Consider the following 27,923-nt stretch of genomic DNA (forward strand, 5'->3'; position numbering starts at 1 on the left):
ACTGTGTTACTTACAATGGTACCGTATGGTCTATAGTTGCAAGGTGTGGCGTTGAGTGGTATGGCGCCATAAGATTTACGTTTGCCTGGTATGGTATTGTGTGGTATGGTGCCGTAAGGTCTACTGATGTCAAGTGTAATGTATGATATGGCCCTTAGGTTTGTCAAGTGTGGTGTTGCGCTTAATACTGAATTATGGTGTAAAGTTTGCTTAGTGAAATATAAACGTTTCAAAGTGTTTGTCAGCTGTCACCGATGATCTTGCATGAAGGATATGCGGAGACATATTACTGATCCGTCGTGTCTCAATAGCCCTTGAAATTCCCTTATAGTTTAGTAACTAATAACACTACAATGCTTCTATTAAGTATCATGAAGAAAGAAATGATTTCAATTCGCTGGTTTATTGTCAGCATGCGATGGATGAATACATCTTTTGTTACGCAAAAGGAACGTCACCGGTAGAGTAGGCTGCTCGTTTTACTGCGAATCCTCGAAGCTCATCCTACAGCCTCCACGGAAACTATGCATATCTTTTGAGGCTCGTGTTCGGATTACTTAATTACGTTGTTGGGCTAACGGGGTGTCCTTGCCGAAGGTGAACATCAATGTACTATGGTTATCACAAGCGATAGTTCATATCTTTGAATTTAATTGCAAGATATAGTGGCAAGCAAAATATCGAAGCGTTTATCAAGATGGGAAAGACTTTACTTAATAAGATTTGAACAAGGAGAAACTGCAGTGTGCGTAGATGGAGGTACGTATTTAATGGTTGGGGTGCGTTCATCACTGGGAGGAGGTATATATTTCACGGGACGTTAGGACAGCCATGATAACTATCTTGGGCATTGTTCAACACTGCTGTGACTCAGTGTGAAGGACAATTTCTCCTTCAGACGACATTAGGACTCTGGTGCACTAAGAATTACAAGATGGTGAGGAGAATCGTGGTGAAGGGTATTGGAGGCTACGAACAACTGAAGGTTGGTGAGAAGAATCCATCATACGATGGCTTTTCATTTCTAATATCGTATACGTTGTGTTAATTATTTCTTTGTTGTAGACATAAGGGAAACTTTTGTGGATTGTATTACGGATACTTAAGTTATCATCCGTGTTTTCATATAGGAGGCTTCTTTAAGAACAAAGCGTCTGTATGCGTATAGATAAGAATCCATTTAGTTTGTTATTGTTGCTTCTCATTTATATCGCATTTTTTTTTTTTTTTTTTTTTTTTTGGATGGACAGTAGCAGGAATTATTTGGACTTACAGATTCATAAGTTGTGTAATTGCCTATTTATTACCCTACTAATACTTGCTAATCGGTAGGGAGATATCAAGAAGCAATATATTTGTGCTGTTTTATGTTTTGTTCAACGATTAATTCCAGCGTGATATCTTCATGTCATTTGTAATTACTTAATCACAGTTCTAGTACAATATTGTATCGTGGAAAAGTCTCCCTTCTGAGGATCCCAATTTATCTCTTGAAAGTATTGAAACTGCTTGAGTCCATAGAAAGGTTCACATCTATGCCGATTAAGAAAAAAAAAGCTCCATGGGCCTGCCAAAGGATAGGGGGCTTAGGGTCTTGGGGAGAAACTGCAATAAAATTGTAATTTCTTTGAAAAATGTTTACTCATGTTTTCTCTTATTTCGTTACTGTATTTTTAACCATTTCCCCTCTTCGAGGCTCCTCGAAAGCACAGGTCCTCTGGATGTTCCCCCGGTTTTATCGCCCTTTATTTGAGCCTGCAATTTAGTGCTGGCCTTAATCTATCCCTTCATATACACCATATATCTCACCCCAAATGCTTGATAATCACCCCTGATTTTTTCCCACTTACACTACTGATAACTTCGTAGTTGTACAAGGTTGCAACAGAAACAGTTGACAAGTCATCTACTCTTTTGGTACACTGGCATCTTTCACGGCATGACAGCTCCTGTCTAACAACTTAGTCCTCTTGCTCTGCAATAACTGTCTGCACACACTAACCACACTGTACCCATCAGCCTAGAACACTGTCGTCTTTATTGATTTCGCAAATGGTGTTCGGTGAGCGCTATCCCCACATGGATCTTTTCATAATAGTATCCCTGATTTTCTCAATTAATTCCTTCACTAAGGAAGATGATGAAGAAGAAGAAGAAAAAGCAGATGCTGTTTAACATATCTAAAAATATCACGCGAGTTGCTTTTTATCAAATATTTTCTCTACGAGTCACTGCTCAAACTTTTGTCTCTATAATATATTCTATATAATGTAGAGATAATACATACTATATAATATGTAGATAATTTGTATCGCTGTTTCCCATGGAAATCTATGAATTATTGAAACCACGCAACTTGAAAAGGTTACGAAAATGTCATCCAAGATTGCTAGAATTTTAATATAACCAAACAGTAATTTACTCTACTGAGCAGTTAGATGAATTCACATTTATGTATATGAATTTGCCAGAGGCATCCTGACAATGGGTGCTAAAAAGAAAATGAATTCAATGTAAACGGGGGTACTTCGATTTTGAATTAGGATTCAGATATTTTGTTATACTTTTGAAGAAAGAGATGGAACAATTTTATTATTCTGAACATAACCGTATTTGTTTTTTTCTGATAATTCTGTATCCATTTTCAGATAATCCGGACCTGAGGAAAACGAAAGAATCTTGATTCAAATTCCTTTTATCTGAATCCAAATTTAAGATCGGACTGCATCTTTAACTAAAGCATAGAGATACTAGCCAATCAGTTAGTAGTATATTCCTTGAGGTACAGTTTAAGCCAATCAGAATCTAGATATATAATTTTGCTCTTTGTTTATATCCTTATGTTTATTTGTGTACATCCGAAGTAAGAGAATAGTAAACACATAAAAACATTGCCTGCTGTGGGTGAAGTCATCAAACAGGGGTGAAAGATGTTATATCTAGAGGATTTCTTGGAAGTGATAGAACAGATTCCTCAGGAAATTCGTGATCGGACTACAGACTTGCGTGAGCTAGACCTGGGTATCCAAAACACCTCTGATCAGCTGGAAGAGCAGATCAAAACATTCTTTGGAAATGCCAAGAAAATGAAGCCACAGGAACGAGATGCTGAGTATGAAAAGATTAGAAAAGAATATTATAAACTTCTAGATGATGCTGATGAAAAGGTGAACATAGCCACAAATATGCATGACTTACTAGAACGATATATGAGGAAGTTGGATCAAGAATTGGAGAAATTCAAGTGTGAACTGGAAGCAGACAGTCCCGGAATCACAGAGGTATTAGAAAAAAGATCACTTGAGTTAGATGAGCCCATCAGAGACAATCAGAAAGAAAATCGGTATGTTGTAATGAACTCAAGTTCACGTAGCACAGAACGTCGGCAGTCATCAACTCCGTCTACAGTGACCGTGAAAAAAGAGGAAAGGGTAGAACCTAATTTAACTTCAAGTATGTCAGTATCACCACCGCCTTCATCAACCATTTCCTACACATTGGGACATATGGGTGCAGGCAGTAATGCCATTGCAGCTGCAGCTTCTCAGGCAATTGCAGCTACTCAGCAGATGCAACAGGGTCGACGCACAGCAAGTCTTAAGGCCTCATATGATGCAATCACCTCTGGGGTCCAACCCACTGAGTTCTCCATAGGTAGTGAATTAGCTAATGCAGCACAGACAGCACTAGCGGCATCTGCTCTGCCTCAGGAGACATGTAGTAGTACCAATAGTGGCAGCACAAGCACTGGTTCAAGTAACAAGAAACAGAAGAAAAAGCACAGCTCAGTTAGCAACCTATCCACTACAACAGTCATGGATGCTTCACCTGCACCCTCAGATGATCTTTTACAAGACTCCCTTATTGACCCAAATTCAGAAAATCCTGATTGGACATATGACCCAAATGAACCACGATATTGTATATGTAACCAGGTTTCGTATGGTGACATGGTGGCTTGTGATAACCCTAAGTGCCCTGTGGAGTGGTTTCACTACCCATGTGTTGGTATTACTGCACCACCAAAGGGTAAATGGTACTGCCCTCAGTGTGCCTCTGCTATGAATAGACGAGCAAGAAAGTGACATGATGTGGGTGCTGAATCAGGTGATACTGTATAGAAAAATACTTGAATACTGTGTGAGAAGTATGAATAAATGAACTCAGTTTAGGATGATTTGTTCATTTCAGAAAAGTGAATGAAACCCTCCTTTTGTATATTAACATTATGATGAAAACTTTTAACATGATTCCCAAGAAATTTCTTTATTTCTGATATATTAAGTAAAGCATTTGGATAAACAATGTGAATATTTATAGAAAAGTATCCGTCTTTCTGAAAGTTTATTCTGCTAGAAGAAAGATTGATTGTCTGAGCATGGTAAGGGCTGGTGGTAAGTTGTGAATTTTTGCTGGTTTGTAATCCATTTACTTTTACATTGATTTAATCCGTTTTCTAAAGAATAGTTGGATAAAAGGTACAGTATGAATCATCTGTAGATTGTGATAAAAATGAACCAGAAGTGATGAAGTCACAGACTTAGTTTGGTACTTTGTTAGGTCCAGGAAAGTTTACATTGATTATAATGATAAGCACCGTAGTTTTGTGAATACTGTAAATACCGTATTTTATCATCTATGTTTAACTTGCTTTTTGTGCAGGTTCCAATAAACCCTTTAGGGGAAACCTGGTGATAATGAAATTCTGTAATGCTTTGAATAATCATAATATTAAAATAGAAATGATACTTGAGTAAACCTTATACACCTGTTTATGACATTTACCATATTATTGAAATAATCAATAATATTTTTAATTATAATCATATATGCTAGTTTAGATGTGGAATGAGCAAATTTGATGGTGCAAGAGTAGAATGGATATTGTTTGGTACTTCCACTTTGTCATTAATGATGTTTCAGTTTACACCACTTACATCAATCATAGCTCATTCTGAAAGTGATATCCTTTTCATTAATTTTTTCCTTCATTTGATTTATTCAGTGTAGGTTGTATCAAACTTTTGCTCGACAATGGTGGAATTGAATTTCATGAAGATTTCCAAGTCTTAAGTACTATAGCAAGTGGATTGACTGATGGTTTTTCTCATTTTTGTCAGTATATTTTTAACTTTAGAGTTGTCCAAAGAATACAGAATGACTTGGGATTGTAGGATTGCAGCTGTAGGACTGGACAAACACAGACATTGCTCTGTCTAGGAATGCTGTTGTGGGAGTACTGAATTATACAGTTTTTGGTTTGTCTCTTTGGCATTTAATGTAAGATTTCATTTGGTATAGTGTCTTAATGTTTTACTGTCAATTTATTTGTTGTGAATACAGCAGCACTGGGGTTTTATATTTGTAAAATTTTGTACTTTAGATTATAACCTCATCATGAGAGTAATGTATACAATGCTGGTAATTATACAAAAATGTGTATGGTATCTTGTTGCATCTGTAGTTATTTTTTTAGCTAAAGAAGTCAAATTCAGATTTAGTATGTTAGCTGGAGACTAACTATATACTGTTACAAGTATGTTATTAAAAACATCATGATTTTATGTAAAAGTTGTACAAAAATTTGTTTACCTAACATTGTAAAATTTGTGTGTAAACTTAATTGTATATCTCCTGAAGAGTATTGGAGGTAATTATGTTGTGAAATTAAGAATTAATGGACTAGGTTCTATGTTCTTGTAATACAACTTTTATGTCAATTACTGCAGTTAAGCATTTTCATGATAGGTTTGTTTTGTAATGTTGAACTTAAATTTTACTACAGTAGTTAAATATACTAATGATACTTGGGAGTAGATATGGTGGCTGATGGAACCAATGGGATCTGAAGTAAGCTATAGGAGTAGTGAAGGGCAAATGTTCTGGGTGCACTGAGGAATTTTTTGTAAAAGAAAGGTCACTAAGTGTGAGGGGCAAAGAGGGGTATGTTTGATGGTATTGTAGCCCTGACGACCCAGTATGAATGTGAGGTGTGGGCCCGATATTAATAGAAGTATTAAAGAGGATGGTTATGGAAAATATATGTTTAAGGATAGTATGAGGTGTGGGGAGAGTTGGTTGAGTAAGAAATTGTAGAGTACCTACCTACGAGAACCTATAGTAATATTTTGTCTTAGTGATAGCATGTTGTGCTCACCACTTGGTGATACATGTGTTAGTATATTGGTTAAGAGAGCTGAAAGGGGTGACTTGGGATGGTTTGGACATATGATGGATAGAACAAGGAGGAAGATACCCTTAAGAAGAGGGTTATAGTCAGAAATGGATAGAACAAGGAGGAAGGGGAGACTGAGGACAAGATGGAAGGCAGGAGTGAAAGATGATGCATGGAGTTATCAGGTTGTGAGATGTGTATGTGACAGAATTTTCAGGAGGGCCCAGTTGCTCAAAATCTTTCTCATGCTATCCTTCCATCTCCAATTTAGTCTCCCTCTTCTCTTTGTACCCTCCATGTCTGACTCATATATATCCTCTTTGTCAACCTTCCCTCACACATTCTCTGCATTCATCCAAACCATTTCAGCACTCTCTCTTTGCTTTGCTTTTTAAACCACTTTTTATTACCACACATCTCTCTTACCCATACATTACTTACTTGATCAAACCATCTCACACCACATATTGTCCTCAGACGTCTCATTTCCAACATTTGATTTTTCTGTATTTGTAACACATCCATATATATATATATATTTATTTATATTTATTTTGCTTTGTCTCTGTCTCCAACATTAGCAAGGTAGCGCAAGGAAACAGACGAAAGAATGGCCCACCCAACCCACATACACATGTATATAAATACACATCCACACACGCAAATATACATACCTATACATCTCAGCGTATACATATAGACACACACACAGACATATACATATATACACATGTACATAATTCATACTGTCTGCCTTTATTCATTCCCATCGCCACCTTGCTACACATGAAATAACAACCCCCTCCCCCCTCATGTGTGCGAGGTAGCGCTAGGAAAAGACAACAAAGGCCCCATTCGTTCACACTCAGTCTCTAGCTGTCATGCATAATGCACTGAAACCACAGCTCCCTTTCCACATCCAGGCCCCACAGAACTTTCCTTGGTTTACCCCAGACGCTTCACATGCCCTGGTTCAGTCCATTGACAGCTCGTCAACCCCGGTATACCACATCGTTCCAATTCGCTCTATTCCTTGCACACCTTTCACCCTCCTGCATGTTCAGGTCCCGATCACTCAAAATCTTTTTCACTCCATCTTTCCACCTCCAGTTTGGTCTCCTACTTCTCGTTCCCTCCACCTCTGACACATATATCCTCTTTGTCAGTCTTTCCTCACTTATTCTCTCCATGAGATCAAACCGTTTCAAAACACCCTCTTCTGCTCTCTCAACCACACTCTTTTTATTAACACACATCTTTCTTACCCTTTCATTACTTACTCGATCAAACCACGTCACACCACATATTGTCCTCAATATGTGGTAAGAGAGATGGGTGGTAATAAAAAGAGTGTTAGAGAATGAATGTGAGTGGATGTGACCTTTCTTTTTCTGTTTTCTGGCACTACCTTACTGACAAGGGGTGGTGATGCTGTTTCCTTTGTGGTGGGGTGGATCCGGGAATGAATAAAGGTGAGCAAGTATGAATATGTACATGTGCTCAGAAAGAACGGAAGGGAGCCAGGTGAGAATATTTCCTCTAAGGCTCAGTCCTCTGTTCTTAATGGTACCTCGCTAACCTGGGAAATGGTGAATATGTATGAAAAAAAAATTATATATATATATATATATATATATATATATATATATATATATATATATGTGCACATATGTGTATATAAGTGTATGTGAGTGGATAGGTGTTTCTTCATCTGTTTCCTGGCACTTCCTCCCTAATGTGGGAAATGGTGATCAAGTATGATAAATGAAAAATAAAAAAACCTGATGCCTTCTTGAGGAACACCTACTCATGGTTGTGCTACAGTCAGTAGCACAGAGGAATCCTTTGGAGTGAAAAGTTCTTTGTTGAGAATGTTCCAATGATACAACTTTGCTAAAACTGACTTTTCAGTTGAAATGTAACTGCAAGTGTTTGGAGTCTGGTACCTGCTAAGGAATTTTCATCTTTTCTGCATTTCTGTTTAAATGCTGAAGTAGCTAATTTACTTGTTTGCATATGACTTATGATCAAAGAACGAGTACTGCTTAGTACAGTATATGTACGATGATAAACTAGAAGATCCTGTGAAAGACGGTACCATATGATATTTCTTGCAGGTATGTGATTATTACATATAGTACAACTTTCTTGAAAAAATCAATGGTTTTACCTTAGATTTTATCTTGCTACCTTTGTGGACTACAAATAATATGTTGGAAGGATGGAAACCTTCCCTATAGCATCATGCTACCTTTGTGGACTACAAATAATATGTTGGAAGGGTGGAAACCTTCCCTGTAGCATCATGCTACCTTTGTGGACTACAAATAATATGTTGGAAGGGTGGAAACCTTCCCTATGGCATCAGCTCTCCTGGCATGTACATAAAGTACTTTTGGTCCATGTGAATTGTAAGGCCTCCCAAGTTTTCTTTGTTTTGCACTTGAAGCATCTACAACATATGACTGCAATAGAGGACCACAGGCATTGTTGCTGACCAAGTCTTCAGCATGCTTGACTCTGTAGTGAGTGCTCAGCCAGTGTCCCTTGTCACTGATGCCTAGTGTAATGTTATTCCTGTGCATTATCAGCTAAAAAGTATCTTTGTCAACAAGCTAGTCTGTAAATTAGTAAAAATAGAAAATAATGAAACATATATAATACTGATTCTGCTGAAAAAATGATCTTGTAATGAGAAATGTTAATTTATGCCGTAAAATTGATATATGTTGGTCAGCTGCAACACTTAATTTTTACTTGAAATCTCAGGATTGAAAACCTGTCATTCTGTGTGGGCCTTTTTTTAGTGGTGTTATGTGTGCTAATACCTTGTAAATTATTATGTATATAAGAGATTTAATACACTGTAATACTGGCAATTTTATTGTTTTCATTACTTCTTTGCTAATGATAAAACAATGAGTAATCACTGAAAGCATTTTCATACAATTAATAAGCTTATGTCCTTCATTCTTTCAAGTGAGTCATTCTGATGCTGTCTATATTCCACTCTGTTACCATGAAAATAGATCTTTGCCCCTTTTACTAAATTGTTTCTCATATCTTTCAACATTTTCATAAGTATGAGATGAAATTTGTTGCTTAGAATCAACTTTTATCATACTGATTCAGAATCTGGAAAGATGCAATTCTTTCAACCCTCTCTCTTCTCTCTTTGAACTTAGGGAAATTGCTGTCTAGTTCATGTAATTCTACTTTCTTATTTCATTTAAAATATCTGTACATTATTGGATTTTTCTATCAGATTTGTATTTCTCCTTAAGTGGGATGACCATACTGGTGATGTATACTTCAACTTCGATGTATATGCTGTAATTGATATTCTCACCTCTAGATAGAGAATTATGAGCATTAAAGAGAGCACTTGCTCACATTGGTAAAACACCATTTTATGCCCTACTTTGGATTTATCCACCAGGATTTCATCCTTGTCTATGAAGCTGTTGAAGTTACTTCCAAACGACTCAAAAGCCATACAGATACCTATCCAGGCCTATGATATCACTGACAATACAAGTGGCACCTCTTAGCAGCTAACTTTTTTTGCGTATATATTTTTTTATGTATGCTGAGATGGCATGGGCAGCTGTGGTTTCGGTACATTACACATGACAGCTATAGACTGAGTGTGAATGAATGAGGCCTTTTTTGTCTGTTCCTGGTGCTGCCTCACTGGAGGGGGGGGAGATGCTATTTCGTGCGTGGAGGGGTGGCAACAGGATGGATGAAGGCAACAAGTATGGATATGTACATGTGTATATATGTGTATGTATATGTATGTATACATTGAAATTTATATGTATACGTGTGTGTGTGTGTGGGCATTTATGTATATACATGTGTATGTGGGTGGGTTGGGCCATTCCTCATCTGTTTCTTTGCGCTACCTCGCTAATGTGGGAGACGGCCATTAAGTATAATATTAATATGAAATATATATTTATTTTCTTATATTCATTGTACTTAATTGCCATCTCCCATGTTAGCGAGGTACCCTATCCTGAGCCAGGGACCCATTTTATCGACCAACACCTATGGGTGGACAAACAGCTGGGTTGACATTGAACCAACTGCCATAACCAGGATTCAAACCTATGCTCTCCTGTCTTGATTAGGCCACAGTGTTTTCATTTTGTAACCATTTTTTTGGCTTTCAGAGAAGTCTTATCTGTATCCCTATCTTCTGTACGCTTTATGATACAAATTGAGATTACATTGTACTGGTAAAGTAGACACCACTGCTTTGCTTATTTTTCACTTTGAACTATTCTTAGTGAGGATATTCCCTCAAAGGCCCAGTCCTCTGTTCTTAACGCTACCTCGCTATCGCGGGAAATAGCGAATAGTATGAAAAAAATATATATATATATATATATATATATATATATATATATATATATATATATATATATATACTGCCCCAGACATTTTGCGTGCCCTGGTTCGGTCCATTGACAGCGCGTTGACCCTGGTGTGCCACATCATTCCAAATCACTCTATTCCTGGCACTCCTCTCGCCCTCCTGTGTGTTCGGGCCCCGATTGCTCAAAATCTTTTTCACTCCATTGTTCCACTTCCAATTTGGTCCCCCGCTTCTCCTTGTTTCCTCCACCTCTGACACACACACTCATGTGTGTATATATATATATATATATTATTCCTGGGGATAGGGGAGAAAGAATACTTCCCACGTATTCCCTGCGTGTCGTAGAAGGCAACTAAAAGGGGAGGGAGCAGGGGCTGGAAATCCTCCTCTCTCGTTTTTTTTTTTTAATTTTCCAAAAGAAGGAACAGAGAAGGGGGCCAGGAGAGGATATTCCCTCTAAGGCCCAGTCCTCTGTTCTTAACGCTACCTCGCTAATGCGGGAAATGGGGAATAGTATGAAAGATATATATATTATCCCTGGGGATAGGGGAGAAAGAATACTACCCACGTATTCCCTGCGTGCCGTAGAAGGCGACTAAAAGGGAAGGGAGCGGGGGGCTGGAAATCCTCCCCTCTCAATTTTTTTTTTTTTTTTTCCCAAAAGAAGGAACAGAGAAGGGGGCCAGGTGAGGATATTCCCTAAAAGGCCCAGTCCTCTGTTCTTAACGCTACCTTGCTAATGCGGGAAATGGCGAATAGTATGAAATATATATATATATATATATATATATATATATATATATTATATATATATATATATATATAAGTTTACAAGATATTTTTTATAACATGTCTTTATTGTTTTCAGCAGTTTTAACAAGAAAGGCAGCTCTTTTCTTGCAGAATCGTTTTTATTGACTGCTTGGCTTACTACACTTACTTGTCACAGGAGATTCCTTGATCAAAAAGATAGATCTGGACAAGGCTCAAATTTGTTTTCTGTTGAAACCCTTGAAATTGATTCAGAATTGAATAACTCAGTGTGATATGTAATTTGAATAATATTGGGATGTTATTAAATGATGTCTTAGGGTGTCACTTGAAACATGAATTTCATTCAGGGATGATCCACCAGTTAGTTCCCTGCTTTAATCTTGGTTGTTTTGATTGCTGTTTCTAGTAAGTTCAATGAACACACTTATGTAAAGATCAGTATATAACCCTGTCATGTAAAGATCAGTATATAACCCTGTGCCATCATAGTGGAGGTAAGGAAAGACAGTAACCAAGGTTCCCATTCCTTCACTAGTGGACTGTAGATACACTAGGAACTCTGTTAGAGCATGTTCACCTGAATTTCAATGGAACTTTGGTTGAATTTAATATTCTTAACTTTAGTTCTTATTCGAAAAGTGTAGCAAACCTTGGTTAAGTTGCAATGGTATCTTATTTTCCTTCTTAAATTCAACATTAGTTCGATTTATCTGTTTTGAGTGAAGCAAAATCTTAGTTTTCATTTGATAAAAAGCAGTGCAACCTTGGCCAAAAAGTTGTACAACTCTTAGAAGATGGTGCCTGCTTTTTCACGAAGAATGGCACCAGCTCCAAAGGCTAGCTATCCTAGGTGTATGAGAGAGTTCACCCTGGACTTTTCTTGTTTGTTCTGCAGTTTCTATGAAAACCCACATCTAGAACATAGTAAGAAGTGAGGCACAGTATTAAGAGAAACTAGATAGGATAAAGCTATGGGATAATGGTGTTGGCTTTGTTACTACTACAGCAGTTTATATACAGGAGAGTGAATAGCTTGTGAAGACTGGAGAAAACTTAGAAACCAGGACGGTAGCAGTGGCAATGAAGTTAAAGGATGATTTTACCTTCCAACCTGCTAGGAAGACATGTTGACTAGCAGTTCAGGAAAGTGTGATTCCCTCTTAAAATGTGTTTTGTGTATTGGTTACTGACTCCTTAGTTGGTAACTAGGACCATGAGTTTTGTGTTAAGTGGAATTGAAGAAATTTGTGTTTTCCTGGTGCAAAATTAGAGATATTGTTGGGAAGTTTGATGACTGTCTAAAATACTCCCAAGGAGATAGCCAATGGTAGATCAAACATTTTAGCCAAGTGTGAGGATCTCATCTGTATGTTTTAAAAGTGACGTAGGGAGATAGCTACATCAAGATTGCTTTCCAGATATTACATAAATTTCTGTGCCCTCAGTATAATGTTGAGTATAAAAGTAGAATGAGGCGTTCTGCAGGGAGGAGGAAGACGTCTTTAGTGAAGACTTAGTGTCATTTTAGCTGTTAGAAGCCTTTAAATGGAATAAGGAAAGCCCACCTAAACAGAATGGTAGATGAGAGTAAACAGGTTTTTTTCGACAGACATACACTAATTAGGTACTTAGAAGAAAAGAAAACCAAAAGAGGGATTCAGAGTAAAAAGGGAACATGGCAGGATGGGTAAACCAGCAGTCTGATGCCGATAGGCAACAAGGAAAGTAACACTGCATAATAGGACGCCTAGTTGAGTCAGAGGCAGTAAAGGTCACTTCAGCTATAGCTGCGAGTGGCGGGGCCGGCTGGGGGTGCATAGCTAGGTGAATCAGCTGGAGCCGGTTGGCAAGTGTCAGATAGGAAAAAAGGGCAGAATGCGGCTGCTTGATGTCACTCCTCAGGTAGTAGACGTCACACCATCGGTAGAGGCGGGTAACATTATAAGAGGGAATATGAAAGAATTGGTCAGCTAACGCGGGTTAGGTAAAAGGGATAGGCGAAAAAGCGAAATAGGATAGCTTGAGATAGTTCCCTGGTAAAAGGGAAGGAACAATGGAGGAAGCGAACGGTATAGAGCACGTCAAGCCGATCTTACCAGCCAATTACAGGTAGACGGGCTCCTCTACCGCTGCTGCTTCCTCATACCAATGACAGTAAGTTTCAGTCGTATAGACAAATATATTAGCTTAATCTAAAGAGTATACGGAACAAATTTGCAGCAAGACAACTGTATTGAAAGAAGAAAATATGATGGGTATGTCTGAATCATAGATACACTACTTGAAAGTGGTAAAAGAAATTAAGGAAGCCGTGGTGTCTTCCCCTTTGGTATACCTTAATCTTAATCCTGTGCAGAATTATGTTGTGGGAATTGATAAAGTAGATTCTGTTTTTGTAATCAAAATTTTAAAAGGAGTAACGATTATTTTATGGACCTCCCAGCACACACCAGATGCAGACGAAGATTTTATGATCATTTAGCAGAAATTAATAATGAACACGGTTCAGAGTGGGAGATTATAAATTTTGCTAAGTTGGGAATCTATTTCCATTGCTCAGAGGAAAACATTTTGTGGAATATAAACGTACTATTTCCATTGCTCAGAAGAATATTAACGTAAAAGTGGAAGATACATTATCAGCACTGCATGGAATGAAAGTAAGTAAAACAGCAGGCCCAGATAAGTTTTATTTGAGGGCAAATAAAGTGGAAAATTAGATTGTCAAACATTTGACTTCATTAGAATTAGGTGCACAATGCCGAAAATGCTGTAATATAACACTAATTTTCAGAAAAAGTAATTAATCACTGCTTGAATTGTAAAGTTCAATCAGCTTAAGCAATATGATGAAATGTATGCTTGTTATTTTAGTACAGGATATATGAAAATTTGCACTAGGGTATTCATTAGAATAATAGGTAAAAGTTTATTGAAAACGTGTACATGCATAGGCCATAGTGTGGCATGGTAGGGCATCCAGAAAGTTATGGTTTCTTAAACTTACAGAACAGAGGCAAGAGAGTTATTATTATTATTATTATTATTATTATTATTATTATTATTATTATTAACTCTATCACGAGTCATGGCACATTCGGGAAACTGGACGCAGTCGTATTTGAAAAAAAATGTTGGAACGGAAAAACCTATCTTACATTAAGGGATACTTAACAAAATGCAATATTCCATAGGTTGAAGATGCCCCACCTCCTGCTCCTCCCTCTGCCAACGAAGTGATCGTTGAAGTTAAGGCTTGTGGCCTTAACTTTTACGACATCTATGTACGTCAAGGCCTTAGCCCTGACGTACAGCCACCATGTACGCTTGGCCTTGAATGTGCTGGTGTTGTAACAGCCATTGGAGAAAAAGTTACCTCAGTGAAGGTTAGTATAATACTTATGAAAATATGTATTATAACTAGTCCCCTGTTTCTTATGTTTTCCTTCTGTAGACTCCTACCAGCCATTAATTTGCTCTTGTTTAGGAGGTCATTATACATGAAAAGTTTACGTTACAATATCACCCTTATCTTGCATATTTTAAATTTAAGAAATAATTTGGTTTATGACAATACCATTAGCTGAATATATAATTAATTCTCTCAGTTCCATGCTTTTTGGGAGAGTTTCTCCATACCTCACGCGCGACCTCTAGCGGTCCAAAGTGGAGACTCATTGCGTCCGCCATGTTTTTTTTCAACGTGTTGTAGTGATGTGGCGAATAAGATACGGATATAGCATTGCGATAAATACAGAAATATCTCTTTGATATGTACAGGCAAAACAGCTCAAGGATGAGCTGATGCAGAAACGAAGGTGAGTAAACGTTGAGGGTTTTTGTAGGAGGCGTTCTATAAGGTGCCATTGTTGTGCTGCAGATCGTAAGGAAGTGCGAGTTGCAATGTATCTTTGGCCCTGCTGCAGCATGGAAGGTATATTGAGCACAAGGCAATTGAGGAAGTGAAGTCCATCATCTGTTACCTGCTGACTCTATCTCGTATTACAGTTTTAAAAACTAAAAGTTGTTCATGGTTGTACTTTGTTTTGGTAGCAGTACTCTAGCAGCCGGTGGACTTGGATCTAGTTACAGTCTTCTGTTAGTCTCACTCCCAGCCAGTTGTAGATATGCCAGGATTGAGGAGGAGTATGTTGCAGGTGTTTGGGCTGCTCATTTTAGCTAGTATGTAGTGAACATGTTTTAGTCATTCTGGAAGCCAGAAACCCCATTCAGGCTCTAGTTAGCTGTAAACAGCCAGATGTAAGACTGATTAGATTAAATCTTCCTCTTTCAGCTGGAAGTCAGTAAGAGTAAGTGATTGCAGATGCAAGTAGAGGAGTATGTAGAAGCTGTGCTAGCCAAATGACCTGCAAGTTAGAAGACACTGGTGTAGACAGCACCTGATCCCGAGTTTACAAGTTGTCAGCTTGTTTGTTCTAAAATGTCCTTTTTGTAGTACCATACTTTATCATGACGTTCAGGGAGAACTGTCTGTCTTTGTTCTTGTCATCGTGCATGGTGATTGTGTCATGATAATTAAGAGCATTCCTTATGGTAGTCTGAGAAGGCCTTGTGAAAGTCATTCAGGGCTCCGTATTTGCTGCCATAATGCAAGTTCTCTCCAAAGTAAAGTCCTTGATTCTGTCATTTAGTGGGTAGGCATCACTACATCCGGCATCTAATCATTAACTTTATGGCATACATAAAGAAGTGTGCATGGTAATGGAGGAATCATTACTTTGCAAAATTACAGAACCAACAGTAAAGAAAACGTGGAGATGATATAATGTTCAAAACAAATTTTTTGGGACATTATTATTCATGGGGGATAGAAATAAAACCCTGATCATTGACATCTATTGTTGTGATTGACTTCTGGAAAAGCAGATGAATACCAGAGGAAGACATATTAGTGGAAGGTCTGGGAAAAGACCTGTTTGAGCATTTGATTTTAGTTTTTTCGCAGCTGTACTGCAGCACCTAAAAGCCCTAAAGTTTGGATACAGGTACTTCAGAATTTAAGCAGTGTTTTAGCCACTTGACTTCTCTAGATGGATATCATCTCAAGCCAGGCAACTCCTCTAGACATAAATGTATGCATGGAGTTTTGCACTCTTATATTTGTCCATTGAACTAGGGCAGTTGCTGAGGTGGCTGTGCATGATCATTTCTTGTCACAGTCAGTCATCCTTCAGCTATGCCAATGACTGCACATTCTCATGAGTGTTTTAGGAAGGTACTTGATGATGATTGAGTGTCATTGGAGCAAGTGGGAAATTAACTAACTCCTCCACCATTGAATATTGACCAGTAGTTGGTAAGTCTGTAGAGGAGCATGGTGAAGAGTATGAAATTAATGAGCTAACTATTTTAGCTTGATGTTTCTGTTTGAAAAGTTTAATTATCAACAGATAGGGGATCATGTTGCTGTGCACTGCCCAAGGGGAGGTGGATTTGCTGAACAGATAAGTGTCAATGAGGACTTGTTACTGGTTGTCCCAGAGAACATGAGCTTTGAAGTGGCAGCATCGTTCACCATCAATTACCTTACAGCATATTTTTCTCTGTTCCATCTTGGAGGATTGAGAGCCAATGGTGCCGTTCTCATACATAGCTCAGCAGGTCAGTAATGTTTCATCTTGGATGATAAGATATAAATCAGTTTTATCCTTACATTCTTGGATGTTGGCATATTTTTGGCAGATAAAGTTGAGAATATTCTGTGGGAAATTCTTACCCTTTAGTTTGTACATGGAATACTTTTAGATGCTGTTAAATGTTTCTATAAAAAGAGTGGTGCATGTTTCAGAGCAATGAGCAGTATGATTGAGTTGTTTGAAATGAATATGGAAATTTGTCAGGATTGTGAACTTTAATGTATATGTCACTTTTGTGAAAGGTCTTATGCTTAAATGGTGTATGAGGAATGCAAGCAGAAGCAGAGAAGGTTGGACATGGCAGCAGATGGACAATGGAACTGTGGAAGTTATAAGGTGAGGGGATGAAGGATGTGGGAGCATTGAAGAATTTTTGGAAAGAGAGGTCATTCACTGGGATGTCAAATATAGATATGTTTGAAAGTAAAGTAGTAGGTAGTAGCTGGGGCAGCCACCAACCAAGGAGGTATATTACTGGTACTACCCGTCTTCGTATTGGGTGGGCTAGTGATGGCTGTGTAGAGGCACCACTTCAGTGGTTGATTTATCGTATTATTATCGGTAGTTTTGATATTGAGCGAATTACTGTATTTTGATAAATAATAATGTTCACTATTTTATGGTAAAAGATTTGTTTTTGCCAGTTTTTCACATTTTTAGGAGGTGTTGGTTGGGCTGCTACCCAGCTTTCTAAAACTGTTCCTGGTGTTTCTGTATTTGGAACTGCCTCAGCTCACAAACATAATGCAGTTGTAGAAAATGGAGTGGATTACCCAATCCACTATGACCAGGTATATGATTTTTAGTATTCATGTTGTTGCAGTGATTCATATTGGCAAGAATTGTCTTTTTTCAGAAATTATTTCGTCAATCTCTGGAGACATGAGATTCAAATATAGAACCATTTTCACCAAAGTAGTTGCTTGTTTGTTGTGAATATTCAAGTTAAAAGACTTTAGACAAAGCTGTCCATAAGACAGTACTAGCTGTATCAACTTAACCACATTTATACTTATGCAATGCATTCATCAAAATGGTAACATAATTGCTTTCCTGCATGACCCTTTGGTTAAGAATATATCATCCTTGGAATGCACATATACTCTTCCAATGACAGTTCTAGCTTTGCTTTTTTTTATGAAACTGGGAGCCATTCTTCTAAGTTGAGTTCCAAGAAAACATATGTTGATATCATTCTTGTTTTATAAATACTTCTTGAAACATAGATTCAGATACCGGAAGTTTTCAGGACTATCACACAGAAGTGTTACTTCACCGTCCACAAGGTGTGAGCATTGTGTTGGATAACCTAGGAGGAACTGATTTTACCAAAAGTCAAGAACTTCTAGAACCATTGGGCAAGGTAAAGAGATTTCATTTTCAAGATAAGGACACAGTTAAAACAAAATGGGTTCAATGCAGTTTCTCATGTTCCATTACAGTATCATGGAAAACATGCACACATTTATCCTGTGCTTACAAATTTCACTCGGTCTCTTTGTTATCTTTGAAATTTGGTCATTTGCCTTGTGTAGACCAAATGCATAAAGCTGAGTGCATACATACCTTTACTTTACCTTCCTGCCCTAGGATCCCCTTCTGTGGGTCTCTTACAGCTTTCAGGAAGTCAAACATGTCCACCAGGGGGGATCAGAGGTCACAAATTATGTATATGTCTTTGTGAGGTGAGCACAGGATAAATGAGAAGGGTCAGTGTTTTTATTGTGGATGTGGCATGTGGGGTATGGTGGGTTTTGATGTGTTGAAGCATCATTTGGAATGCAGGAGAGAATTCACATGAGAGAGTAATTTATTCTAGTCTATGGAGAGTTAGACTGGGTTTGGAGGGTGTTTTTTTAGTGCTTGTCGGGTCATTAGAGCATGTATGTTTAGTTAATGTCATGTAAAATGGGGGAGGGGGAATCTGTAAGTTTATGTTAAAGTTAGAAGCAGTGGTAGATCTTTTACTTTTTTCTAGATTGCTATAGTTATGGAGGGGATTGGATAGCATGTTTCTAGTGCTACTACAGAGAACTGGGCCCCAAACACATCGAGATGATAATGTATTGGAAATATATTTGGTTTGTTGCACAGGTGTTGAATGTTTGTGGTTGCTAGACAGCCAGTGATTGTTCTCAGTGCTCAGTTTTGTGTTTTTTAGTTTTTTTTAAACTTTTGCTTATGATGGTGAAGACCAGGCAGTTTAGCATTATTGAAGATGGAGCAGATAATTTGTATTGGGAGTTCACTTTAGTTCCTCTACAAACAATCTCAGTTTATTATGTTTGGAAACCATATCTTTGCAACAAGCTCTATACCCCTCCCACCCTAACCTAACCCAGCAAACATGACATTGACGAAACATTCACACATTAATAACTCAACAACCATTAAACATCTATTCTCTCATTTTAAATTCTAAACCACCAAACACAAACCCACATGAAATTACCTTCTCCAGGCTTGTAAGAATGGATGTTTCTCATCCACATTGTGTACACCACTTAACAACACTTAACACATCATATTGCATGACATTGAACATTTCCTCCTTTACTGTCCTGCACTCACCTCACACAGACAGTTAAATGAGATAACTGAGTTGTGCGGCTTCTCAGAATGGGGAAACATAAACGTAGATTCAATTGTTAAAATGCTGTTTCTCCTTACATCTCTATTGAAGTCATACATTTCCCTGTTCATTTTCAATAACATACACATGCTGAGCATGGCAGTGTCAATACCTTGGAAACCCCACACAATCAACATCAGAAAGTATTCTTAATTATGGTACGATCTTTGTTGCCAGCCTCTGGACTTTCTTCGTTAGCCCTTTGTACTTCTTGTGGAAGCATTGTAAAAGGAGTCCTTGGATCGTGTAACTTAACTGTGATTGTTTTCATTTTTCTTATGAGGAACAGGTTGTGCTGATTGGTGCCCGCGAAATGGTTGGAACAGAATACCGTAGTCTATGGCGTCTTCTCAGGTCTTGGTGGTCCACGAAAAATGTCTCTCCATATTCTCTCATCATGAGCAACCGTGCTGTTGCTGGTAGGTATCCATTCTGATGTCTTAAAATGATATTTTCTACTTTATTTTGCCTGTACCACATATTTTATGTTTTTAGATAATTTTAACATTTGTTTTCTGTAAATGACAATGAGTCAAGGATTCACGTATTCCCATTCTCTCTGTCCCACTGCGCTTACTAGTTGATAATTGAGGCTCCAGGGAGCTGTAATGACTCATGCTGTGTGTTGATGTCTATGGCCGGCCTGCAATGTGTGGAGAGTTCATCATGGGGCAGGAATAGCACCGTACTACACTTGCCTAAGACTGTCACTGAAAGGGTTAGAATTCAAGCTTTGATATGATGTGAACAAGTAGCAAAGTATAGTGTATGAATGTGAATACCATGTGTTTGTCTGAGTGATTCTTTGAAACTGGGATTCGTGTTAGAGTTGTGCTTTATATGTGATGTGACTAGTTTTCCATTGGCTACTGTGAGTTTTGAACTTTTTCTTAAGGAAAATGATATCATCTCAAAAAGTTTGAAATGCTGCATTATTTAAAATATGGATTGACAACCTTTAGAAGTATGTTGTACTGATAAATAATTGGAGGCTTCTATAGATCTCTGGATGTTCAATAATAACCTCATTAATGTTTAGTTGACCAATGGACGTGGCAGATTAGTGAATTTCAAAGGTTGCACAGTACGTATCAAAGTTTTGATGAAAGTCTGAATAATATGACTGAATACAGCAGAGAGAACAGCTAACTCTGTTGACCATGACAGCTAGGAGTGATGTGACCATCATAGTCTTCAGAGATGAGATCATAACAGTCACTCACGTCTGCTATAGCAAGCACACCAAGATGTGTTGCTCTGTGGTGCTGTTAAAAGTACTGAATTTTATATTTTTTGTATATAGGGTTGAGGGTCAAGTCAATTGGGAGGTGAGTTTGAATGGAGAAAAACTGGAGGAAGTGAAGTGTTTTAGATATCTGGGAGTGGATCTGGCAGCGGATGGAACCATGGAAGCGGAAGTGGATCATAGGGTGGGGGAGGGGGCGAAAATTCTGGGGGCCTTGAAGAATGTGTGGAAGTCGAGAACATTATCTCGGAAAGCAAAAATGGGTATGTTTGAAGGAATAGTGGTTCCAACAATGTTTTATGGTTGCGAGGCGTGGGCTATGGATAGAGTTGTGCGCAGGAGGATGGATGTGCTGGAAATGAGATGTTTGAGGACAATGTGTGGTGTGAGGTGGTTTGATCGAGTGAGTAACGTAAGGGTAAGAGAGATGTGTGGAAATAAAAAGAGCGTGGTTGAGAGAGCAGAAGAGGGTGTTTTGAAGTGGTTTGGGCACATGGAGAGGATGAGTGAGGAAAGATTGACCAAGAGGATATATGTGTCGGAGGTGGAGGGAGCAAGGAGAAGAGGGAGACCAAATTGGAGGTGGAAAGATGGAGTGAAAAAGATTTTGTGTGATCGGGGCCTGAACATGCAGGAGGGTGAAAGGAGGGCAAGGAATAGAGTGAATTGGAGCGATGTGGTATACCGGGGTTGACGTGCTGTCAGTGGATTGAATCAGGGCATGTGAAGCGTCTGGGGTAAACCATGGAAAGCTGTGTAGGTATGTATATTTGCGTGTGTGGATGTATGTATATACATGTGTATGGGGGTGGGTTGGGCCATTTCTTTCGTCTGTTTCCTTGCGCTACCTCGCAAACGCGGGAGACAGCGACAAAGTATAAAAAAAAAAAAAAAAATTCTTTTGTAGAATTTCATATTCATTTTTATTCCGTTTCACTTTATCTTCATTCTGACACCTGCTCATATGTGATACTGACATCTGACTTGAATATTTTTTCAAAAATTCAGTTGCCTTTGAATATTCAAGCTAGGACAGTTTACCTGTTTATAACTATAAAAAGGCAGAAGAGATAGTATTTTTCACCAAGCAGGTTATTTCGTGACATGTTTAAATGGTTTCATAGTTTTTCTGTTTACCTCTAAACAAAGAATGAAGAAAAGAAGTATTTTTTACCAAGCAAATAATTTTCTGAACTGTATATCTGTGTAGTTTACGGTCAAGGTATTCAGGTGGCTTCCTTCGGAAATATGAAAGATTTTTTAATGTTAAGTTATATGGAAGGATGCTGGATCAAGGCATATGATGCAATATGGGGGAAACCACAGATGGTGTTTGGGAATTAACCGTGGATATGGAGCTCTGGTTTCAATACATTTTCCATGATAGCTGGTGAGTGAATGTGAGCAAGTGAGGCCTTGGTTTACCTTTTTCTGACACTGCCTTCTGTTGGGAAGTGGTGATAAGTATGAGAAAATAAATATTCATACTGTATATTCTGTCACATATAATGCAGCTGAATAGGTATTGCAGAAGCTCTTATGTACAATGTAATCTTGGCATTTTATTTCATAATTATCCATGAAGACTTGTTTTAAATGTTTATCCATTTACCAGTTTTTCTGCTTTTCAATGGGTTCCTCCATATTCTCACCCAGATATATTAGTGTTCTAAATAATGCTTATTTATCTGTGTATACACATATTATCCTAGTATTCCTGATTTAACATTATGAACCTCTCATAATCTGTATACACATACTACCCTCGTATTCCAGATTCAACTATCAACCCCTCATAATACCATCTCCCTTGGATTTCTTTCCAAACTCTTGATCTGCATTTTCCCCCCATAGAAATTTGTCTTGGTTGCTTGCCTTGTAAATATTAACCAATAAACTGTCAACACTCCTATTGTATTAGCTTACAGTATCCTATCCATTCAATTGTTAACTTTATTTATAATTGAATATTTGCATCTTCTACAGGGTTTAACCTAAATGAACTAAGGAGCAAAGATCCAGCAACCTTCCAGCAAGGATGGAAAGAAATCCTAGAGATGATCACCTCAGGAAAGCTGTGTCCACGCATTGACTCAGTTTGGCAATTTGAACAAATTGTTGAAGCATCTAAACAAATTACTGACAGGAAAAACATTGGAAAGGTCATTGTAAAACCTTAAGAAATTTGTAAAACGTATTTTAACATTTTTGTGTAGTTGATTTCTTACAAAGGATTGCTCTCCACTGTCATTTTTCAGTCCGCTGCCATATAAACAAGTTCACCTTGTCCATTGTGGCACTTTGCACAGCAAAAGATGACAAACTTTACATTAATATGTTTCTCCTCTCACTGGGGGATGCTGAAGATGCTTCTAATATAATTTGATAAATCTTATCTTTCACAATGACTTTCACTTTAAATTTGTTTTTAGGAATGGGACATAATACTTAATAAATTACCAAGAGAATATGGTATGAAAGAATCTGCAACAATCATAGAGTTGTATTGTGAGAGATAGAATATACAGTACAGATTTTTCTATCATATCAATTTCCCACCACAGTAGAGTAGTATCAGGCTTGGGTAGACGATGGCCTCACTCACTCATCCACTCTCAAGCTGTTATGTATGCACTGACCTCTGTCCAGTCATTGAAACAAAAAACAATCTTTTTAAGACATAATCTTCACTTTTGAATAACATTTGTAATGAAGCTAACAGATAATTATCCAGTTGATTGTCACATAAAAGCTTCCCACCAACCATACAATGCTTACAGAAGTGAAATTAGTTATAATAAACTTTGGACATTTCATTTAGTTACTTTATTCTCTTGGTTTCTTTCTTGTTACAGGTAGCAGGCTAGTAAGTCCTTCCCTGCAAATGTGTTTATGTTCTGTCTGCAAGCAGGGTTGGGATTAAGACCCTATTTTGCAAAATTATTTTCTACAAAAGGTAATTAAGATGCATTCCTGTATGCACTTGGGACTATTTGGATTCTTTGTAGCAAGAGTTGAACATTGATATTTAGCAATATCAAACTTGTTATTGTAAATGTTGATGTTTTAAAAGTTTTAACAGACTTTTCGTAGTGAACGCTGACATTTTAGCAAACCTCTCATAACGGTTGATGATGATCTAGCAGATTCATCATAGATCATAGTATTTTATAGCATTAATTTTTTCTTCTGTCCTAATCTGTTGCTTTCAAGACTAACTGTTGTGGTTGATTTAGTTGTACAGGCTTTGTGTGTGTTTAGTTTTGAAAATTTTTAAGTGAATGATACCCTGAAAGTAAGTTGCTCTTTAGATTGTTCATTTTCCTTTGCCCTGCATACTTATGAAATAGGAACCTATGAGGGAGTTGAATAACACTGCACATCAGTTTTGTGGTCCTTATCACTGTTAGTGGCTCTGGTAACTTTTGTTGAGTTGAGAGTTTGCACTATTAATGTTGATTACATTTGCAAGGGCTGGTTAACCATGTGTTTAGGATAGCAAGATAGAAAGTCTAACCCATGGAACTGGGCATCCTCTGCCTTGTTAAAGTAGTAGGGGACCTTTGTTATGAAAATTTAATTTCCATGGTAGGTCCATGTTATGGTTGAGATCCATTTGATGCCAGTGTGATAATAATAGGTAGATAAATACAGTTTTGTAGCTGTGCAACATTTGAATCAAAATTACTAGAGCACCAGTAGCTGGCATCTGTATCTTTGCCTTATCAGCTGGTGGAGCTTGATAATTTGAGGTTTTATCAAAAGCTCCATTGTTCATGCCCTTAGACCAAACTAAGGGCTTATGCTCATTTATTGTTGGCTACATTGAATTTTAAATGATCCGCTAAAGTCATACCTAGATTTTTTTGGGGGGGGAACCTGCTGTGGAGACGTGAAACTTGTTCAGTCAGTATGGAAGTAGGGATTGGGCAGGCAAGTGGATGAAGTTATTTCTTATGGCTCCATCTTCATGATTAACAGGTGGAAGGAGACCACCTTTGAAAAAGATAGGAGGTAGCAGGGAAGATGCATTAACATTATTATTATTATTATTATTATTGTTATATAACCCCAGGATCTTTTTCTCTGAAGGTTCAAAGATAGGAGGTAGCAGGGAAGATGCATTAACATTATTATTATTATTATTATTATTATTATTATTATTATTATTGTTATATAACCCCAGGATCTTTTTCTCTGAAGGGGCTCCTATGCAGTGCAACTTCCAGTAGCAGGAAAATGATGGAATCTTTTGGAATACAGAATTCCTCGAGGAGACTGCACTCCCTTTCATCAACAGATTGTACAGCCTCACTAAGGGTGACTTTACACGTATGGTATGACTACAAGCAGTTAAGAGTACAGTAATTCTGGAAGAGTACATAGAAATGTAAAGTTTTGTGCTTCTGCAAGGTACAGGAAATTGATGGATAGGATGAAGTTCATGTTGCAGTTATGGTTGACAGAAGCATATATTAGACTAGTATATTGGAAAATCATAAAACTCATCAAAGGAAAAGTCACTATCAAGTGACTGGGATCACTCACTTCTGCTAATCCTGCTCCTAGATGTCTCTTGTCCAGTCTTAGGTTCTACCAATTGTCTATTGAGCATCATTAGTCTATATCATCAGCTGATCTCTACACCCAACTGTCAAAGGGTGTTTCTCCTCTTCATCATCAGATTTCCATCTTTAACTCTATTTACACTCCAAGAGCAGGGCCTGTGCAGTACATTAAAACATATTGCTCACCTCATGGATCTTTAAGTTATTCAGTTTTAGTACCATCAATCTTCAAATTTCCTTACCCTATGACAGCACTTAACTCGTGCACCTCTTTCTTTGTAACTAGATTTTCCTACAGTGAGCACTATGTACTAGCCCTGCCTTTGGCAAAATGGTAATGGTAGTAGTAGTAGTAGGGAGGAATATTAGGTGGTAGTAGTAGTAGTATTTTTTTTTTTTTTTTTTCCCAAAAGAGGGAACAGAGAAGGGGGCCAGGTGAGGATATTCCCTCAAAGGCCCAGTCCTCTGTTCTTAACGCTACCTCGCTAATGCGGGGAAATGGCGAATAGTATGAAAGATGAAAGAAGTAGTATGTAGAAGTATGTGATTGGCCTATTAAGGGTGAGGCACTAAAGGCTATGAAACTGCATTTCTTTAGTTATGGAGACTCTGTTGCCATGGCCACCCCTTTGAGGGACTTGCAGTTGGAACAGGTGTCAGAAATTTCCCACCAAGCTGTTGCCAGGGTGTGCCATCATACTCTTTTCAACAGAAGTCATTATATCAACAGGTGAATAATGCACATTAACAATCTTCAGTAAATAACTATCTATTATCTTATCAATAAACTGTACATCTTATTGTATTACTGTTTACTTACATATCTAGTTCTCTGAGGGCATTCTTACAAAATGCCTTCGGAGAAAAACTGAACTTTCAGTAGCGGGTCTCCCACAGTTATTTTTATGTACAGGGTTTTACTGCAAATGTACATAATTTTATCACACTAACACCTGCAGACAAAATTTATGAAAATGGAAGCCAAATATAATCTTAAATATTATTTTGGTCATAATATGTAAGTTTGAATACCTGGACATTTTTAATTCATATTTCTTAAATTGTTTATTCTATTTAAGAAACATGAATAAAAGCTATTTTTTAATAATTTGAGTGTCTTGTCTTTGATAAAATGAAAACAAGATAATTTTAAAGCATTATCTACTGGCTATGATTTACTTTGAAATTAGGTGTTTTTCCCCACATGGTTAGTTAGTTAGCTCTGCAATATCATATGGTTCTTATCTTGACATTACCTAGAGTCAACATGAAAAGGCCCAAAATTTGCATCTGATTTAATCAAACTATCTAATGAATCCCATTAATCATAGTTAATTTGTTAATGCTGGGAATCATAATGCAACTATGGAAATTCAACAATTCAGATTGCTTAACTCGGCAACAGATTCAAGTTAAGTGCAATGCACCTTAGATCAACAATTCATAAATTAATAATGCCAAATGAACCCAGCATGTTCCATCACCTTACACAGCAGCTCATAATCATTCATCTCTAAAGCATTGCCATAAGTTAATCATAACTTCTGACTCATTTCTCTCAAGACCCAAAATACAAAGCTGCACTTCTGAATTTATGAACTCAGCATTCATGATCATCCAAGGCTCGTTTGAGTCAGGCTTGCACTTGGACTCTGTAGTTGGAATCACGGATATCATTTTTGCCAGTTTTATTGTTACGTTTCTTCTCGTACTCTGGGGGTGGTGATGGGTAGTGATCCACAGTTGGGGACTTGATTGCAGGATTAACTGAAATAATATAGAGATAATCAGCAATATGCCCTATGTTTTCATAAAACCTAAAATGCACTTCATGATAACACATTCACCCAAATTCTTGTATACTCTTTTATTCTTATTTCTCTTTACACCATCTTGGACATTGTTCTTGCATTCTTTCCCATCTCACATCATTAATCAATTTCCTTACTGTAAAAGTTCTATAACCAGCACTCATTTCCTATGCTGCAAATTTGTGAAAATGAAGTATTTTTGTATCTTTTATTACCCTTAGACCAATTTTTAGGAAAGAGCTATGGTATTATCATCTAGGGTCTCTTGTAGAGGTTCCTGGTGGCCAAGGTTGCACTACTTCCAGTAGCATAAAAATGGGAACTTTTGGAGTAAGAAGCCCTTTGAAGAGACTATATTCCTATGATACACCCTTGCTAAAGGTCAATTTTAACTGGCAGAGTAACCCTATTGCAGGAGTGATTGGGGAAAAATGGCTCTGGTTTGGATGCATTATAAAGACACCTAAGGGTAGAAGTGAGCAAAGGATGATATTTCTTAATCTGTTCCTGGTATTACCCTCCTATTTTGGGAACTGTTAACTGTATGGGAAAAATACATAAATATTCCTACAAGTGGAAAGTGTACTTTTTTAATATACTTGTCAAAACTAATAAAGCAATTTCATGCAGGGAACCTTCCCTATATAATATCACATCTGAACTGTTGTTTGTT

The 27,923-nt window shown here is 37.6% G+C and overlaps 2 protein-coding genes across 10 annotated transcripts in view; one reads left to right on the forward strand and one right to left on the reverse strand.

Annotated features, from left to right (window-relative positions):
• On the forward strand, positions 1–27,830 carry Ing3 (Inhibitor of growth family, member 3). Of its 8 annotated transcripts, XR_011716270.1 has the most exons (9): positions 798–985; positions 14,531–14,722; positions 16,748–16,958; positions 17,654–17,784; positions 18,243–18,356; positions 19,915–20,044; positions 22,858–23,033; positions 23,727–23,827; positions 25,075–27,830. XR_011716270.1 is itself a non-coding variant. In XM_071690133.1 (8 exons), exons 1-8 carry the CDS (start codon positions 935–937, stop codon positions 23,736–23,738), a joined length of 1,017 nt encoding a protein of 338 aa, XP_071546234.1. In that variant the 5' UTR covers positions 798–934; the 3' UTR covers positions 23,739–27,830. The 8 variants fall into 8 exon arrangements, 7 of the variants coding, with proteins under 7 accessions (XP_071546237.1, XP_071546236.1, XP_071546238.1 ...); XM_071690133.1 differs by having other exon boundaries at positions 23,727–27,830; XM_071690138.1 differs by lacking the exon at positions 22,858–23,033.
• The window catches only part of LOC139763822 (cryptochrome-1-like), a 42,158-nt gene continuing 40,422 nt past the window's right edge, over positions 26,188–27,923 (reverse strand). For both annotated transcript variants that reach the window (XM_071690129.1, XM_071690130.1), the window contains one exon: positions 26,188–27,206. In XM_071690129.1, the coding sequence (XP_071546230.1) occupies positions 27,073–27,206 (134 nt within the window). In that variant the 3' untranslated portion in view covers positions 26,188–27,072. The remainder of the gene's footprint in view (positions 27,207–27,923) is intronic.

This window comes from Panulirus ornatus, chromosome 48 (assembly GCF_036320965.1).
Source record: "Panulirus ornatus isolate Po-2019 chromosome 48, ASM3632096v1, whole genome shotgun sequence".
Lineage (NCBI taxonomy): Eukaryota > Metazoa > Arthropoda > Malacostraca > Decapoda > Palinuridae > Panulirus > Panulirus ornatus.